This window comes from Phacochoerus africanus, chromosome 9, assembly GCF_016906955.1.
Source record: "Phacochoerus africanus isolate WHEZ1 chromosome 9, ROS_Pafr_v1, whole genome shotgun sequence".
In the NCBI taxonomy this organism is placed as follows: Eukaryota; Metazoa; Chordata; class Mammalia; order Artiodactyla; family Suidae; genus Phacochoerus; species Phacochoerus africanus.
Window position 1 is genome coordinate 125,676,151 of NC_062552.1, and position 19,286 is coordinate 125,695,436.

The window sequence follows — 19,286 nt, forward strand, 5'->3', positions numbered from 1 at the left end:
TATGTTGCTCTCAATCTCCTAATTTACCCCTCCCCCCACCTTTCCCCTTTGGTAACCATAAGCTTGTTTTCTATGTCTGTATGTCTGTTTCTGTTTTTTTTTTTGTTGTTGTTGTTGTTTTTGGTCTTTTTGCTATTTCTTTGGGCCGCTCCCTTGGCATATGGAGGTTCCCAGGCTAGGGGTTGAATCAGAGCTGTAGCCACTGGCCTACGCCAGAGCCACAGCAATGCGGGATCCGAGCCACATCTGTAACCTACACCACAGCTCACGGCAACGCCAGATCGTTAACCCACTGAGCAAGGGCAGGGACCAAACCCGCAACCTCATGGTTCCTAGTCGGATTCGTTAACCACCGCGCCACAACGGGAACTCCCTGTTTCTGTTTTATAAGTAAGTTCATTTGTGTCATTTCATTAGATTCCACGTGTAAGTGATATCATATATTTGTCTGTCTCTATCTGACTTACTTCACTTCGTACGATAATCTCTAGGTCAGTCCGTGTTGCTGCAGATGGCATGATTTCGTTCTTTTTCCTGGTTGAGTAATATTCCATTGTGTTTGCGTATGTGTATATACCATGTCTTCTTTATCCATTCACCTGTTGATGGACATTTAGGTTGCTTCCTTCATTTGTTCTCTAATATACTTAATAACATCTTAATTTCTTTCTAACCTGTTTCTTCTTTCAGTTGTCAAGGATATAATGTCCCCAGAATTGCTTTATACTCTTTGTGGGGCAGGGCTTTGTCGTCACAGTCATTTTATAGAAAGTCCATTGTGTCCTCTTGGAATAAATAATACATATGGTGCACCAGTCTTCAGCTCAGATCTTTGTAGAGCCTTCCTTGAACCCTCTACTGAGAGCACTTTAAAAGAAATTATACAGAACTGTGTAGCGTTTCTTGGCAGCCCTGGTGCGACCTGGCGTAGATGCTACCGTAGCTGACTGTTCTCTCCTCAGTAGGGACGTTGCAGATGCCTTCCTTGCAGTAAGGCACCCACAGACCAGCCGGGACATGGCGTTGGACAGAGGGTGGGGCCCGGCGGAGGGAGGGTCAGGACCTGGTCCCGTGGAGCCACTCAACCCAAGCTCACATTCCACTGGGCTTTCCCAGGGCCGAGGGGAGGTTATTGCTATAAAAGACCAAAGCTCTGTGCGTTGAGCATTAAAGTGACATCGTAAGGTTCCCTGGCCCTCAGGACGGATGGCGGGAAGGGCGCGGGCGGGCCCTGTGCCACCTGGCCCGCTCACCGGCCTCTCTCCACCAGGGCGCCTGTCACTCGCTCCTGGTGCTGGAGGAGCCGGCGTCCATCGTGCAGCTGGACTACAGCCAGAAGGTGCTGCTGGCCTCCACCCTGCAGAGAAGCCTGCTCTTCTACACCGAGGAGAAGTCCGTCCGGCAGGTCGGAACGCAGCCGAGGAAAAGGTGCGCAGCGCCTGGCGACCGGGCTCCTGGCGGGTCTCCCGCTGCCCGCCCTCCTCCCCGGCCCGAGAGAGAGGGCAGGGGCAGGGCACTGCCGCCCGCGCCATCGCCCTTGGGGACACTAGGTGCCCTCAGCGGGGAAGGTGCTACCGGTTGTATCCCTGCTGTGGAGCCACGGGCAGAGCTCACATGGGCTCTAACCCCCGGAAGGGGGCGGTCAGGGTTCCAGGCCGGGGAAGCGCCCCGTCTCTTACCCACTCCCTGGGGGAAGAACAGCGCCCAGGAGGGTTAGTCCCCCCCACACCCCCCCAGCATGTGGGAAGCGGTGGGGGGGTGTTGGAAGGCTCCTGGGTGTGGGGACACCACTGCCTGCGAAGGGAGGACTGGGGCGAGGGGTCGGGTGCTGGTGGGGAGCAGGCGACAAGGCTGGCAGAGGCTGGTGGTGCCCGCTGTGCCAGCCTCTGGTTGTCCCGTGTTCTGTGTCCCGTGCTTTGCAGCAGCACAGTGCAAATTTATTCTCTTCTGTGTGGCAGCCCATATCACATCCTCCCCTTCGGCTTCCACTTTCCGTGCTGAATAACCCCTTAATTCCATCAGCGCTTTGGTCTTTCATAGCAATAATCTCCCCTCGGCCCTGGGAAAGCCCAGTGGAATCTGGCTCCACGGGACCAGGTCCTGACCCTCCCTCCGCCGGGCCCCACTCTCTGTCCAACGCTATGTCCCGGCTGGTCTGTGGGTGCCTTACTGCCTGCTGTCTCTCTGGAAGGAGGACGGTAAACCGGTACCTTCACGTGGATCGTACACCCAGCAGTCTTCTCCTGCAAGCCTGGCCTTCAGACCTCTCGTGTGAAACTTCACTAAGCAACGTTGTGTGAACCTCTCCGGGTGTGTTTGAGTAGCCACATCTTTTGGCAGCTTTGACTAAAAGCGTACTCTGGCCAGGCACCGTGTCAGGATGCAGAAATAAACAAATGTGTCCCCTTTCTCCTTGGGAGGTCGAGTAGAGGAGAATAAACGGGATTTTTTTTTTTTTTTTTGTCTTTTTAGGGCCGCACCTGCAACATACAGAGTTTCCAGGCTAGGGGTCGAATCAGAGCTGTAGCTGCCAGCCTGCACCACAGCCACAGCAAGGCAGGATCTGAGCCGTATCTGTGACCTACATCACAGCTCACGGCAACACCAGATCCTTAAACCACTGAGTGAGGCCAGGGATCGAACTCGCAACCTCATGGTTCCTAGTCGAATTCCTTTCTGCCGTGCCATGATGGGAACTCCTAAATGGGAATATTTTTAACCTCTGAGTCTTGAAGCCTTGCCTCTGCAGGTGCCACGTTAGACTGTGGTTAGGAAAGGCATTGCGGAGTTCCCATCGTGGCTCAGTGGGTTATGAACCTGACTAGTATCCATGAGGCACAGGTCCTGTCCCCCAGGGAGTCTAGGAGTGGGGGGTGGGGCCACCTGCAGTGCAGAGGGCAGGTGCAGGGAAGGGTTTGGGGACAGAGAGGACAGGGCTGGATAGTGGCCTGGAAGTGGGAGGCCGGATAGAAGACTTCCGCGCCCCTGGCCGCAGCAGCCAGCTAGAGGCCACGCCGTCTGGCTGAGGCGGGAGACCAGGTTTCAGGTCCAGGCTGGGGGACTTCTATCTGGGGTGCTGCGTTTGGATGCCGGGGAGGTAGCCGAGCGGGAATCACCCTCGGGAGGACCATCGGCAGCTCAGAGGAGGGTCCCGGCCAGAAATGAAAACGGGCTCCTCAGACGCTGGCAGCCGTGAGGCCGTGAAACCCCGACCTCGGGCGGGTTTGGTAGGGAGAGCGTTCATTCCCCCAGCGCTGGGAGTCCGCAACTGGCCGTGCTGAGTGCCAGGCGCCTTCTCGGCCTGGGGCTCTGATCTTCAGGAGCCCACCCTCCTGTGGGGAGTGGACGGTAGATGAGTATGTTCTGGAATGTTCTGTAGTGGTGAATCGGCATGGAGCTCGTGTTGGAGGGCACCTGAGCAGATTCCTGAAGGAAGGACAATGGGAGCCCCCAGGCTGAAATGCTGCCTGTGCCAAGGGCTTGAGGAGCGCAGGGCTGGTACAGAGCAGGTGGCCCGGGGGTGCCTCCTGTGGCTTCAGGGTGTGCTTGATTCCAGGGCTGATCCCAGGGCAAGACTCGTGGGGCTCACACCAGGGCCAGGTGGCGGGAATGCTGTGAGGGCAGAGCTGACTCTGTGGTGGGGCGGGGAGGGCGAGAGGGAGGAGGGGGAGGGGAGGGGGAGAGAGACAGGGAGAGGGAAGGGAGGGGGAGGGGGAGGAGGGGGGAGCAGAGGAAGGAGGTGGGGGGAGAGGGAAAGGGAGGGAGAGACAGAGTGGGGCAGGGTTCGCCAGAGATTCTCGGCCAGAGCAGGTGGGTGAGTGGTGGCACTGTGCTTGCTGCTGTGGTGAAGCCTGGGAGCAAGGACAGTCTGGGCTGGGGGGGATGTGGGGTGGGAGCAGGTGGGAGCCCTTCGCAGCTTGAGAAAGGCGGGCGTCGCTCCACTGCTGACCCATCAGGAAGGGGAAGCAGCTCCAAGTCAGAGTTGCGGTCAGCCCTGCGCTGGGGTGGAGCCAGACCTCGGGACCTGGCAGCATGGGGAGCGGGGCCTTGGCCTTGGAGGGGCTAAAGGAGGAGGAGTGGCCGTCCGTGTGGACAGCTTCTGGAGGGCTTGTTTGAACAGAAAGGAGCACAGAAAACCAGGGGTGCCTGGAGGGGGACGTGTGGTCTGCTGAGAGGTTTCAGAAGGTGGCCTGTGGCGGCGCGCTGGGGGGATGGCGTGGTCAGAGACCCAAGGCGGGGGCATTCTGGAGCCCGGCCGAGGGCAGTGGCAGAGGCCGGGGGGCCCGGAGAGGCCGGGGCTGCTGGGTCTGAGGGGACGCAGAGCACGCGTGCGGTGCGGGTCCTCGTCTCAAGTCTGTGCGCCTCCCCAGACTGGGCTGAACGACACCTGTCTGTCCCAGAACATATCAAAGGCCCAGCCGCCCCCAAACAGGTGTCCCGTCTTGGCTGTCCTCTGCAGGGGACGTCAGCACCCCTCTCCATACCTGCTGCTGTGTCACCCCAGAGCTGCAGTCCGTGTGGGGTGTGGGGCCTGCGCCCAGTTGGGGCCACGGCACGTTTTGAACCAGTGTCACCATCGTGCCTGTTTGGTGGCCTTTGGGAATTTGGCTGTTGAGATTATTGCCGAGGCTTTGGCTCCTTCTCCCGTTTCGGGCTTTCTGTCTGCATTCAGCGTTATCACATGTAAATTAAGAAACACTATTTTGGAGTTCCCGTCGTGGCGCAGTGGTTAACGAATCCGACTAGGAACCATGAGGTTGCGGGTTCGGTCCCTGCCCTTGCTCAGTGGGTTAACGATCCGGCGTTGCCGTCAGCTGTGGGGTAGGTTGCAGACGCGGCTCGGATCCCGCGTTGCTGTGGCTCTGGCGTAGGCCGGTGGCTACAGCTCCGATTCAACCCCTAGCCTGGGAACCTCCATATGCCGCGGGAGCGGCCCAAGAAATAGCAACAACAACAACAAAAGACAATAGACCAAAAAAAAAAAAAAAGAAACACTATTTTATGGTTAGAATTTGATAACCAGAAATACTCCTTTCATATTAATCTGGTTCATAAAAGACATCAGTGGTTTTTCTAGAAATCACCCCCTCAGAATTAAGAAACCAGGTTAACCTAAGTGTGATTTGAGAATGCTGCAGTGCTTAGACCGTCAGAGTTGGGGTCTTAGCGTCCAGCCCTCAGGGCAGATTCCGAATGACATCAGCAAGTGCTGCAGGCCCGTGGTGGCCCAGCGGGTGGTGGCCCAGCGGGGGTTGAGGACCGTTTGCACCTGGTGGTGGCTGGTTATCCCTCCCGTGACCCCCTCTCCTGACCCACTCACCACGTTTCAGCAGCTCCTCGGAGCCAGCGGCCCGCCAGCACGTCCCTCCCCAGGTGCCCGCTCCCTTTCCTCAGGGTCGCGTCCCAGGTTGTGTCCCCGGTCAAAGCTTTCGGCTGGTCGGGTCAGAACGTGTCCCCTTTGTGTCTGCCCCTGGAGCAGCCCTCCGAGCCTCAGATGCAGCACCTCCCCGATGCCGCGGTCACGGCTCCGCCCGCGTCTGCCGCGGTGTGTGCTATGAGGCAGGGCCAGGATCTTCCCTGTGCACCTTCTCTGTTGCCAGCAGCACCACACAGCCTCCTACCCACTGCAGGAGCTCACCAAGTGTGCCTAAAACGCATGCTTTAGTTACCTGAGGTCGAGAAATCCAAATGCAAGTGACAAGAGATTTTTAAGAGGACCTATTAAGGAATTGCCTGGTGGCTCAGCGGGTTAAGGATCCGACATTGTCCCTGCTGTGGCACGGGTTCAGTCCCTGGCCTCAGTACTTCTGCATGCCTCAGGTGCAACCCCCAAAAAAGAGGACCTGTTAATGGAAGGACAATAGATTTATAAATTGCATCACCAGAGTTCCCGCTGTGGTGCAGTGGGTTAAGGACCCAGACCCAGCATTGCCACAGCTGTGGTGTGGATTGCAGCTGCAGCTCAGATTCAGTCCCTGGCCCGGGAACTTCCACATGCTATAGGTGTGGCCGATAAAGAAGAAAATCACGGAATAGAAATTGATTTGACAGGAAAGGCAAGAAGAAGAGGTTGTGGGCTGCCCTGCTAGAGGTCCTTTGGGTGTGTGTGTTTAGAGAGCCTTTCCAGAGCAAGTCACCAACAGCAGTAGCCAAACACGCTGCTGGTTATAGAGCTGTCCACGATTGATCTTGGGGGTTAGAACATCCTCGGTTAGTCTAACAGGCTTCATTTCAACGCTGCTTTTGCCATTCGGTGTCCTCCGAGGACCCTGAGCTGAAGGATTTCTTTCCTGAGGTTGCACAGTGCAGAGAAACACCCAGGGACGTGATCCGTGTGACCGTGTGGGCTGGGTGTGTGGCCTCGTGCAGCGAGGAGGGGAGAGAGGCACGGCACACGTGGCATGCACTGGCGACGTGGGGACTCACAGTGCCTTTGTGGATTGTCACGTAATCCTCACGTCAGCCTTTGAGATGGGCATTAGCATCTCTGGTTTACTGATGAGGAAGCTGAGACCCACACCACACAGCGGTTAGATGTCAGGGCTGGAAGTCGAGGCGGCGATCTAAAGCCAGTGGTCTTTCTGCTGTTCAAAGCCAGCTACTTGGAGAGAGAACCAGCAGGTCTTAGGGTTAAACTGACACTCTTAATATTTGAGCACTGGTGGTAGTCTCAGATTTGGCTGCAGATCTGGAGCAGTGAGAACTCATCGATTGCGATGGGGTATATATATAGGTTGTGCAAATGCATCGGAAAAGGCTTGAAATTGTCTTCCAATTCGAATTTGATTCTATTCAGCAACCTAACAGTTACCCAACAGTCCACCAATTCCATTTCTGAAATATCCTTGACAAACTTACGTCTATATACTACTAGGAAGCTATGTCAAAAATGCTCATAGCACCATCCAGAATGAAAGAGTAGAGAGAATTCCAATACCTGTCAATAAGGGGGTGAATAAATAAACTGTGATATACTTGGTAGCAGTGGAAATGAATGAGCTACAGCTGTTTTATCAACAAGGATAAATCTTAGAAATATGCTAAAAGCAAGCTGTCAAAGGATGCACATAGCATCTTACTGCTTTTTATACAAACAGAAGACAAGCACTACTACATGATGAAGTGTTTAGGAGGACATAGGTATGTAGTTAAACTATCAATAAAAGCAAGGGACTAAAACAGAATTCATTGTAGGGGTCACACCTGGGCAGTGGAGCATGAGAGCACCAACCGGGTCGCTAATGTTTTGTTTCTGAAGTTGAGAGATGGGTTCCTTGGCGTACATTTCATTATTAGGCTCTAAAACACACATGTTCTTTTGTTTGTGTTCATAATTTTAAAAATAGAAAAAAAATGCCAAGCCTGGGGATCAGCAGAAAAACTGGTCCCCCCGATGGTTTAAGAGGAATTCTGAAAGGGCCGCCTCAGTTCTAGACGGAGGGCCCAGTCACTGGGATGTTGGCATGAGCACAGCTGCCAGACGTAGAAGGAGCAGGATTTCAGGGCAGGGGGAGGCTGCCCTGTCCTGGACGTGTCACCTTCGGCCCCCTTTCCTCTTCTTTAAAACGGGAGTCAGTATTTACCTCCCAGCGCTGTTGCGAGGACTAAACCAGAGCCTGGAGATGAAGCCCTGGGGGCAGTAGCCAGGATGCCTGCTCAGCGGGGTGCACACTTCTGGGGTTGCTGTAGGGAGTGTGAGACAGAGACCATGTCCACGGTGGGCACGGGATGGCAGTGCCGTTCAGTGAACCAGAAACAAGCCGTGGGAAAGGGTTTGAAAAAGAATCAGTCTTGTTCTGGCTCAGTCCCAAGTATCTTGTTATGGTTAACGTCAAGGGTTGACAGCTAGCACTTTACATCAGACCATGGCTTGCTCTTTCTCCTTTTTTTCCTTGAAATTTCAGCACTGGGAAATTTGGTGCCTGTTTTATACCAGGACTTTGTAAGCAAAGCGATCTAACCTTGTACGCATCCCGGCCTGGGCTCCGGCTGTGGAAGGCTGACGTCCACGGGACCGTTCAAGCCACGTTCATCTTGAAGGATGTCTTTGCGGGAGGAGTCAAGCCTTTCGAGCTCTACCCGCGCCTGGAATCCTCCGACAGGGGAAGTTGCAGCTTCCCGGAGAAACACCTGGGACTCGTCTCATGCTTCTTTCAAGAAGGCTGGGTGTTGAGTTGGAATGAGTACAGCATTTACCTTCTAGACACCATCAACCAGGTGAGTCGGGGGATCACGCCCCATCCTCGGTGTGGCGGGCGGGAGAATGCCGCCTTTCTCGATGGTAGAGTGTTGCTTCCAGGGCTGCACTTTCCCCTTGGGCCAGTCACGGAAATCACACGGTTTGGTGGTTTTTGTAGATGTGAGAAAATATTTGGTTTAGGTACTCATGGTTTCTGTGAAGAAATTGTGTTTTATTTTAGCACAAACATTAAGCTTGTTCTTTTTTTTGGCCTCCCCATGGCAGGGATCAGATCCAAGCTACAGTTGCAGCCTACACTGCAGCTGTGGCAACCCCGCATCCTTTAACCCACTCTGCCAGACTGGGATTGACCTACATCCTGGTGCTGCAGAGATACCACTGATCCTTTTGAACCAGAGCAGAAACTCCAAACTTGTTCTTCTTTGTTTTAATCGAAGTATAGTTGATTTACAGTGTTTCAGGTGTACAGCAAAGTGGTTCAGTTATACAGTCGTACACACACACATTCTTTTTTAAATTCTCTTTCTTTTTTTTCATTTTCTTTTTTAGGGCCACACCCATGACATATGGACTTTCCCAGGCTAGGGGTCGAATCGGAGCCACAGCTGCCGGTCTACACCACAGCCACGCCAGATCCGAGCCACATCTGCAACCTACACCACAGCTCACGGCAGCGCCGGATCCTTAACCCACTGAGTGGGGCCAGGGATCGAACCCGCAACCTCATGGTTCCTCGTCAGATTTGTTACCGCTGCGCCACGACAGGAACTCCCCTTTTCAAACTCTTTCTCACTATAGGCTTTTGGAAGACAGTGACCGCAGGTCCCTGGGCTGTACAGGAGGGTGGCCTGCTCTTTATGGTTTCTCTGGGCCACGTGTCTTCCGACCGCCAGATTGCTGTGAGCGCACCAAGCGGAGACGGACGCGCTCCGGAACTAGTGAGAGGCCCAGCGCCCTGGGCCCTCCCCGGGCGGGGCTGCACAGGACAGGGCTCTTCCTCCAGCTCTCCTTCCGCCCTGTTCTTACTCCTTCATTCTCCTCCCCAAAAGCAGCAACACTGTTTTGCCTTTTTTTTTTTTTTTCCACTTTCCTCAATGATGTATTTTGGATAATTTTCCAGCATCATTAAATCATGGTAGGAAACAGCATCTGTTTACATCAGGATGATAACAGATTATTGCCAATAGAGGCAGATTTAGGAATTTTAAAAAAGGAGTTCCTGCCATGGTGCAGTGAGTTAAAGGATCTGGTGTTGCTGCAGCTGTGGTGTAGGTCACAACTGAAGCTCGGATTCAGGCCCTGGCCCAGGAACTTCCTTATGCCTGAGTGTAGCCAACAAACAAACTGAAAAAACCCGTTTAGTTTGTTTCTCCTTTAGAGCAGAGATTTGCTCTTTTGTTAAATCATCTCCCCACCCACTCCTGTCCTGCTCACGTCCTTCCTTCTTGAGGTCACTTGGCGTCTGACCGACACCCTTTTCTCTCTTCTTGGCTGTGCCTGTGGCTTGTGGAAGTTGCCGGGCCAGGGATGATTCCGCCGTAGCAGCGACCTGGGGCCATGTAATGACGATACCAGGTACTTAACCTGCTGCGCCACCAGGGAACTCCAACACCCTTTTCTTTATAAGCAGAGCTTCACTACAGAACAAAAAGGGTTTTCTTAATGGGTAGGTGTGAACAGAAAAGCACATTCATCTGTGCCAGACTGAGCTTAGCGGCTCTTACCAGCCATGTCTGGCACTGCTGGCTCAGTGGACGGAACACTGACCTTTTTCCTTCTGGAAGATCCTGGTCTGGTTCTCCTCTGACCGGGAGTCTGTCATCGGCTTGCTTTGCCTTCCTGTCCTAGAACACCGGGAGGGGGCAGGTGAGTGGGTTAGGGCATCGCCAGGGCGCCCTTTAGCAGTGAGTTTGTTTCTCAGGGAACACTTCGAAAGACACTTTTGTGTTCTTCCCAGTTGTGGAGAACGTAGCTTTTCTCTTTTCTTGGGCTACTCTTTGAATTTAATGTGCACTTATTCATGGGTGGCGTCGAGACGCATTGTAACCGTATGCCAGTTCTTCTTTTCCCAGCGCCCTCTCCGTCGGGGTAATTACCTTCCTTTTACAGGCGGGGAAGTGGAGCCGGCAGGGCTGATCGCCAGCAGATGAGCATGGCAACGTGATCGGGAGCTTTCAAGCTGCTGCCAGCGTCTGCTGTTCACCGGGATTATTTAAGACTTAGCAAAGGACTTAGACTCTGTCTTATCTACAGTGAGCTAGTCTCTTATTGGCACTGTTGACTGAGAAGCACGGATGTGCTTTTGAATCGGTGTGGGCTCAGGGATGTCCTGTATGTCACTTGCGGTCTGCTGTCGGGTGACCATGGGGGCCCCCTCCGTCCCTCCCTGCCCTGTGCAGACCCGCCATAGCCGTGCCTCCTGGCCTCCCCCGCAGGAGCACATGTGGCAGGGCACCTGGGCCTGCCCGCGCCTGACCCAGCCCCAGGCTGCATATAAAGCACTGGGAGCTCTAGCTGAGCCGAGAAGGGCGAGCCGTCAGGGGCCACCTCCCAGGAGGGGCGTCTGCGTCAGGCTGGACCTCTCCCATGGGCAGGGGCCATGACGTCAGGAGGAGCAGGGCTGGGCTTTGGACTGGCCATCGGATGCACCCAGCGGGATGGGGGCCGCGGGGCTCGAAGCAGGACGGAGCAGAGAGTGGCCTCGGTGGGGAGACGGAAATGGACTGATCTCCTCTGTCAGACGTTACCTGATTTGGGGCTGAGTCACTCTCAGAAGCTTCCCAAGTGGTCACAGCAAAGAGCAGTTACCATTTGACTAACTTGGGTCTCTGCGTGCTGTCTGAGCGGAACTGTCACTGTTGCCTGGTTTGGTGATTTTTTTTTTTTTTTGGACAGGCCACAATTGCTGGTTTGGAAGGGTCAGGTGATATCGTGTCTGTTTCCTGCACAGAAAATGAAATATTTTTCTTAAAGGGAGACAGAAACATCATAAGAATTTCAAGCAGGCCTGAAGGACTGGCGTCAATAGGTTTGTATTCGTTGTAAAATGTTCTGTGTTGTGTAATTGCAGTTCATACTGTATAAAACTGAATATTTTTTGCTCGTTAAATGTGGCTTCATCTAAGCAAGTAGATGGAGGGTTTCCTTTGATTCTTAAAAGATGGTTTATGGTGCTTTCCTTGAAGGTTACCTGCTTTCAGGCTGACGTCAGCCGGGGTCATATTTGTTAGATTGGCTTCCCCAGGTCTGGAAGGTGGGCAGGCCGGGAGGGCAGGAGCCAGAGCTGGGCACCACGGGACAGACCTCCGTCCGGTGTTCCGGGGCTGCCTGGGGAGCATGCCTTGACCTTTAGCACAGTTCTTCCTTGGAGTGTAGGTTATTCTCTGTGCTTTTGACTGTTTCTGGTAATTCACATAGAAGCCCAAATTCTAACGAGTGGAGAACCTACTGTGTGCTGTCCCGCACACGCCCACGGAACCTTATCTATTTGATCCTGGTGGTAGAACAGCTCCTGCCCCCCCACCCTCCCCTCCCCCTCGTCACCCCTAAATTGTGCTCACTGTGTTCCAGAGACGCTGCTGAGCAGTCACATGCATGATCCTTATGACCTCAGAGCAGCCCCGGGTGGAAGGTGCTGACGCCGCAGGGGATTCGCTGTGGGGCTGCCGCCGTCATAGCGCCTGCACCCCTCGTGCCCCGCCTCTCCTAACCAGGCTGCCTTCCTCCCTGGGCTTGGAGTGGCCCTGTCCCTGCCTCACAGCTGTGCTGGGCGTGTCCGGACCCTCCGGTGTAGGTGCTCCCAGGCGTGGCCTGCCCCCGCAGGTGGTGCCCCCTGCCCCCCGCCCTCGCCTCATTCTTCAAGATGGCATTTCTGATGCTCTTCCTAGGGCCGTAGTTGAGTCTGTCTCTCCTCTCCCCCGAGTTCCTGGGGACCTTCTTCCTGCTGCTCCTTGACTTAGCACTGCCCTTGCCAAAGAATCGGTTTGGGTTGCATGGATCTTGTGACTTACCTTCACAGCCCCTGGAAGACCCGGCGTGCGTTCCCTGGGGAATGCTGGCCTCGCTTTACAGGTTAGAAAGCTAAGCATTGGGGTTCGGTTTCTGCCCCGGGGCTCTTTCTCCTGCCCGGCCAGGTTGGCCAGGAGGGCCCACCCTCTGCCAGAGATGTGGGCACCGCCACCTCGCTGGGGTCTCTCTGCCACAGGCGCTGCTCGCTGTTTCTGCTCCGAGCAGCATCAGCTAACACCTGGGTCACCACGCGAGAGGGAGCACAGACCCTCGCCCGGACGTGTCTTTTCGGACGTGAGGTTGCTCTGGGCCTGCACTGCCCACCAGTGGCACTGTCCATGCATGGCTGCTGAGCATTTGAAGTGTGGAGAGTGCAGCTGCGGAGCTGAACTCTAAATTTTGTTTCATTTTAATGAATTTGAAAGTATAGCTGCGTGGCTTATGGTGGCCACTGTTCGCCCTGCGCAGCCCCAGGCGGGGATCTGCTGCTGGCTTGTGTGCTCCCCTGCAGGTCACCGCCCTGCCCTGGGCTTGCTCCGAGCAGAGTCCTGCCCGTTCATCCCCACCGAGTTCGCGAGCCTGCAGGCTGCCCCTGCCCCCCGCTGCCCCGCACGCCCCCACTTCTGGGGGCCGGCCGAGTCTCAGCACCTAGAACCTGCCTGGCGCGTGATCGATTGTCAGGAGCTGAAGGATGGCTGAGTGGATAAAAATGGGCCACAGCCCTGTGCTGAGGGTTCTAGGGCTGGAGCCTCCTGGCATTGTGGTGAGAGGAGGATGCGTCTGTGGAGATGGGGACGGGCCCGCTCTTGGTCTTGGGCGCAGAGTGCCAGGCCCACCGCACCACTGCCTGTCCTACTCTGCCCTCTGCTTGCCTCACACCCCACCTCCTTTAATGAACGCCTCTGTTTTGAGTTTGTGCTAGCCGAAAATTGCTTTTCCCTCCAAGAAATTTTATTATATGTTTTTTCAAGTGCCCTTTGACTAGTATTAAAGTATATTTAAGGTATAGGGTGGGGAGTTCCTGTCGTGGGTCAGTGGTTAACGAATCCGACTAGGAACCATGAGGTTGCGGGTTCAATCCCTGGCCTTGTTCAGTGGGTTAAGGATCTGGCGTTGCCGTGAGCTGTGGTGTAGGTCGCAGACACGGCTCGGATCCCGCGTTACTGTGGCTGTGATGTAGGCCGGTGGCTACAGCTCTGATTAGACCCCTAGCCTGGGAACCTCCATGTGCCGCGGGAGCGGCCCCAGAAATAGCAAAAAGACAAAAAAAAAAAGTATAGGGTAAGAATGAGCTATCACTAAGCCCTTTTTAAATAGGCAGTGTCTCTCCTTTATAAATAATTTGTGAGTTGATGAGAAAGACTCTATACTTAGGATATTCCCTGACTGAGTTATTTTCAGAAGGCGGCTGTGGTGCATTATTCTTCTGATTTTGATGCATCAGCCTCCTGGAGAACAAAATCTGTTGGAATGCTTTGTGCAACTCTTAGTTTTGCTGCTCTCTGAGTTGAGGCTAGCGAACCTTAACAAGAGCGCTTCATCTTCCTCTCTGATACCCGGTAGTAAAACCCAGCCCTCCTTTCTCAGTGCGGGACGGTCTGGAGACGGCAGGATGCCTGGAGCCAGCCCACGGGCAGCATGCAGAGAAGCCGCCGGGGGCCACGCTTTCCGAGACAAGGCTGAGAGGCTCCTCCGTGGCCAGCTCTGTGGCCAGCGAGCCCAGGAGCCGGAGCAGCTCGCTCAACTCCACCGACAGCGGCTCCGGGCTCCAGGCGCCCGAGCTGGGCAAGGGCAGCCAGCTCGGCGCCAAGAGGTTCAGTGTGATCAGCTCCGAAGACTTCGCTCAGGAGCTCGTCGTGAAGCCTCTCAAGGTGAAGAGGAAGAAGCGGAAGAAGAAGCCAGGTACCTGCAGCAGTGCCGGGCCCTCCGCCACCGGGCCAGGACCACGCTCTGCTCTCCGGGGGGCTGCTTCCTGCCAAGCGAGCGAGCGCCTGCCCCGTCACTGCAGGGCATGGGGGTGGGGGGGGTGGGCGCGGGGGGTTGGAGAGCCAGTGCACGTCTTCCTCAAAGGGTTTCACTGTGCAGTGGTTTATACCTCATGTGCACACATCTCCTGCCACCTCTGCAAGGTTTAAATACCACCCTGCGCAACAGGTCTGGGGCTTATATTTTTTTAATATTTTTATTTATTTATTTATTTATTTTGCTTTTTAGGGCCACACCCATGGCACATGGAGGTTCCCAGGCTAGGGGTCCAATCGGAGCTATAGCTGCCGGCCTACGCCACAGCCACAGCAATGCCAGATCCCAGCTGCGTCTGCGACCTACACCACAGCTCACAGCAACACCGGATTCTTAACCCACTGAGTGAGGCCAGGGGTCAAACCCAAAACTTCAAGGTTCCTGGTTGGATTCATTTACGCTGTGCCATGATGGGAACTCCTATACTTTTTAATATTTAAAAATTTGGTTTACTCATGTATATCATTTATTAGACTGGAGATTCTGTGACTCTGGATTGAAAGTCGCATGGAAATCTTTTTTTTTTTTTTTTTTTTTTGTCTTTTTAGGGCCACACTTGCGGCATATGGAGGCTCTCAGGCTTGGAGTCGAATCAGAGCTATAGCTGCCAGCCTACACCACAGCCACAGCAACAGCCACGCGGGATCCGAGCCGAGTCTGCAACCTACACCACAGCTCACGGTAATGCCACTGAGAGAGGCCAGGGGTCGAACCTGCGTCCTCATGGATGCTAGTCAGGTGCCTTTCCTCTGAGCCATGACGGGACCCCCCGCCCCATGGAAATCTTTAGATGGATCAGTCTCTGTTTAGTGTTGAATATGTCATCAATTTGGGGAGTTAACATTGATGAATTTTTTTAACTTTTTACTCCTTGGTGCCTGTTAAGCCTCTCTAGCTAAAGGTCACTGCGGTATTGAAGGAAAATGTTATCAGGTCCCTTAGCATTTGAATCGCTTTAAAAGATTGGCCTGTGATCCATTTGTTCCTTCGTTTTCTGAGTTAAGGCTTTCTTGAAGGAGGCCCCAGGGCCCGTCAGCTCGAGCGTTTGCCTCTGTTTAAAGCACCCCTGCCTTGGGATGATTTGTACCTAAGAGATCCGGTCTCCGGTCTTCGCAATGAAGTATCCTTCATTTAAAATAGTTTTCTCTTAAGCCAAATCTTGCCTCTTCCTGATTTTAAATGTTCTCGTTTTTAATTAGAAGGCGGAGGCGGGAGTGCCTGCCCCAGTTCCCTTGAGTCGACCCCCTGCTGCGAGTGTGCTGGCGACAGCCCCCAGTCCTTGAGCGCAGACCTGCTGTCTACGGCCTCGAGTCTGGGCAGCATCGTGGATCGGTCCAGCACGGGGTCTCCAGACCAGGAGAGCACCCTGAGTGGCGAGGTGAACGGTGTCCTGTCTGAATATAACGACCCTGAAGCGTTCAGTGTCCTGGAGGCGCCTGCCCCTGCCCCTGATTCGGCAAGTGAAGACAGTGGCAGCAGACCTGAGACCCCCACACGTGACCTCGCAGGGGAGACGGAGCCTTCAGCTCGGTGGCCGAGGGGGGCCGAGGGGGTCGAGGGCGGCGTCCCAGAACTCGAAGAGGAGCCCCGTCCTGCCGACCGTGGGCTGGGCCACCCACTCTCACCCTGCCCAGAGCAGGGCCACTCTGCTGAGGTCTGCGAGGTGGGGGGCATGGAGCCTGAGGGCCCCCAGGGCCCTTTTTCTGAAGCCCCCCTCCTGGACTCACCCCCCGTGCCTTCCAGCCCCAGCTGGGCCCCCAGGGCTGAGCGGTGGCTTCCGGGGACCAGGGCTGACGGAGGCAGGGAAGAGCAGGGCTTCCTAGCACACGCGGGGGCCTCCGGCCACCTCGGCTCCAGTCCCTGGCACGCCGTCACTGACAGCGACACAGGCCAGAAGACAGGGGCCGCTTCCGAAGGTGACTCGGAGACCGCGGGGACAGGACCGAGCCCCCGGGCCTCTGCCTGGGGGGCCAGCACCCACGAGCAGCCTGCACGGGACCAGGTGGTGACGTCCAGCGACGAGGAGGACATCTATGCCCAGGGGCTGCCCTCCTCGTCCTCGGAGACAAGCGTGGCGGAGCTGGGCGCTGGCCGCTCCCTGCAGGACCTGAGCCGGCCCGGTCCAGAGGATCCCGGGCTGCTCAAGTCAGATCAGGTTTGTGGGCTCCTTTCTTCAGGAAAATCGTTGGCAAACTCGCTGTTTTTCTTCTTATGGAAAAAAATATTCTTACCTCAAAGCTTGTAAACCTGTAACCTGGCTTGGGGCGCCTTCTGGGACTGTGACGGGCTCGGTCCCCTGCTGACCGTCTTCCCAGCACGCTGACCCACCTCACCAGCACGGGCACCTCACCGTCCAGTCTGCCTGGCGGGCCTGGGCTGCCTGAGGGCCCCTCCGGAAAACCAGGGGGCAGAGGCCCTTCCACGTGGAGGAGCAGGCTCTCCCACCCTCCTCCTCAGACGCGCACGTGGAGGGACCAGCGCGCTGACACCCCCGTTTCCATGCCTCCAAGCCTCCCTGCAGGTCGTGCAGAGACCTGGTTTCAGGGGGACAGTTTCCGTGGGTCTTCCTAGCCTGTGCACTTGAGACAATTATTAACCATTCTTGGTCATTTTATGTTAAAAAGTGGTTTTTGAAAGTGCTTAGGGAGTTCCCATTGTGGCTCAGCAGTAAATGAAACTGACTAGGAACCATGAAGTTTCGGGTTCAATCCCTGGCCTCGCTCAGTGGGTTAAGGATCCGGCGTTGCCATAAGCTATGGTGTAAGTCACAGACGCGGCTTGGATCTGGTGTTGCTGTGGCTGTGGTGTAGGCTAATGGCTACAGCTCCAGTTAGACCCCTAGCCTAGGAACCTCCATATGCTGTGGGTGCGGCCCTAGAAAAGACAAAAGAGCGAAAACAAAAACAAAGTGCTTGGGAGTCCACGTTGTGTCTCAGCAGTAACGAACCTGACTAGTAGCCACAAGGATGCAGGTTCGGTCCCTGGCCTTGTTCAGTGGGTGAAGGATCCGACGTTGCCGTGAGCTGTGGTGTGGGTCGCAGACGCAGCTTGGATCTGGCGTGGCTGTGGCTGTGGTGTAGGCCGGTGGCTGCAGCTCCAATTGGACCCCTAGCCTGGGAACCTCCATATGCCATGGGATCGACCCTGGAGGGGGCAAAAAGACCCCCCCCCAAAAAAAATTTGTTTAATGCCTATTTTCCTTAGCACATAGCTATTATTAGATACATTTTATTTCAAAGCTAACCGTGTATCGTAGCCTCTTCTGCTGGGTAGTTACAGGCGTGGATTGTAAGCGTGAGCAGGGGAGGCGATGCTGTCCGTGACCGAGTGTTCGCCTCGTGTCGCGGGGTCGTCACGGGCCCGGCGGCTCCTGCTTCAGAATGCTTCTAGGGGACCGTGGTCCAGAGAGAGCAGAGCAGATCTGCATAGCTTCTCAGAGAGACTTCCACACACACACACGCAGATCCCGCCAGCTCAGTGGTACCAGTGACGGCAGGCTCTTCGTTTTGGCAGCAGAACTCAGCAGGCTCTGTCCTTGTTAGTTTGCAGAAAGCTGGATGGGCTACTCCGGTCCCGGCCACGGCATTCTCAGCTTGGCGGTCTCCGAGAAGTACGTCTGGTGTCTGGACTACAAAGGCGGCCTGTTCTGCAGCGCGCTGCCGGGGGCCGGGCTGCGCTGGCAGAGGTTCGAAGATGCCGTCCAGCAGGTGGCAGTCTCCCCCTCAGGTTCGTGCCCCCCCCCCCACCTCTGCTCCCCCCGCTCCCGCTCCCTCCCTCCCAGAGACCCAGGGCCAGGGACCAGGCCATCCCGCAGACTTGCTGAAAGTTCCTGCACACCTGAGGGCTTTCTCCAAAGGACGCAGATGGTGTCATTTGACGAAAATAGTGTAGATGCAGCTTCGTTTTTCCCTTTGTATTCATTGCAGTGGTAACACATGAAAACATTTTTTAAAGTTATACAATGGGAGTTCCTGTCGTGGCTCAGCAGAAATGAATCTGACTAGCATCCATGAGGACGCAGGTTCAATCCCTGGCCTCGCTCAGGGGGTCGGGGATCCGGCGCTGCTGTGAGCTGTGATGTAGGTTGCAGATGTGGCTCGGATCTGGCGTGGCTGTGGCTGTGGTGTAGGCCGGCAGCTGTGGCTCCAATTCGACCCCTAGTGTGGGAACTGCCATATGCCGTGGCGGGGGTGGGGAGGGACCCTAAAAAGCAAAAAAAAGACGAAAAGTATTGCTTTATAACAACTGAACCAGTGAAGATGGGCCCTGGATATATTCAGATTATTTGGTTTCCTTTTTAAAAATCGTTTGTTAGTGAGTTCTGCGTATGCTCTGGGTGAACGACCGACAACGCATCCGTTCTCGGAGCCGCTTGGGCCCCGTGCGCGGGTCGGAGCAGACGTTCCTGGTCCGCCCCCCCCGCCCCCCCGGGTCTGCACAGGGCCACTTGCTTGTCTGCCGCAGCGCCGGCCGCTCTGCCTGTTTGGCAGGGTGGGAGGAGGACCGACGTGTGTGTGCATTTGGCTCGCGTGGCGGGTCCGTCGGGACGTCGGGTGGGAAGTCAGACAGAAGAGATCCCGTGGCCTCCGCTCGTCTTCTGGGCCTTGAGATGGAGTCCCCACCTCGCCTGGCCTCTGTCCCTGCTTAAGTTGCTGGTTTGCTTGAGGTTGCTCTGTCCTCTTTGGCTGCTTGGATGTTTCCTCAGAGGCCAGGGGGACGGCTGTCCTGTTAGCTGGCTGGGCGAGATTGTGCCTTTTAATTCCTTTCACCTCCCAGCCGCTTCCTAACTTTGGGTCTTTCCTGATCGTATTGACGACTTTGGGTTTCCAGGCCGCTGAGTCCCGTGTTGCTCTAGTAGGATCTGTGTCTCTGCCAGGTTCGTGCGCTGGCTGAGCCGCCCTGCAGGCCCCGTCGGAGGTGGGGGCCCGGGGCTGCGGGCCTGGCCAGCTGCCTGCCTGCCCGCACTCACCTCCGCTCCCATGTCGTCCAGACCTTCCCGTCCAGCCCCTGTGCTCTCGGCCACGCTGGTTACCCTTTGCCTCCGTGGACTTAGAGA

General features: G+C 55.5%; 1 protein-coding gene across 4 annotated transcripts in view; it reads left to right on the forward strand.

Moving 5' to 3' along the window:
* The window catches only part of TECPR2 (tectonin beta-propeller repeat containing 2), a 102,831-nt gene that overhangs the window by 42,438 nt on the left and 41,107 nt on the right, over positions 1-19,286 (forward strand). For 3 of the 4 annotated variants that reach the window (XM_047795861.1, XM_047795862.1, XM_047795864.1), the window contains 6 exons: positions 1,271-1,428; positions 7,905-8,217; positions 11,096-11,228; positions 13,796-14,110; positions 15,430-16,385; positions 17,773-17,956. In XM_047795861.1, the coding sequence (XP_047651817.1) occupies positions 1,271-1,428; positions 7,905-8,217; positions 11,096-11,228; positions 13,796-14,110; positions 15,430-16,385; positions 17,773-17,956 (2,059 nt within the window). The remainder of the gene's footprint in view (positions 1-1,270; positions 1,429-7,904; positions 8,218-11,095; positions 11,229-13,795; positions 14,111-15,429; positions 16,386-17,772; positions 17,957-19,286) is intronic. The other variant, XM_047795863.1, reaches the window with a different exon arrangement.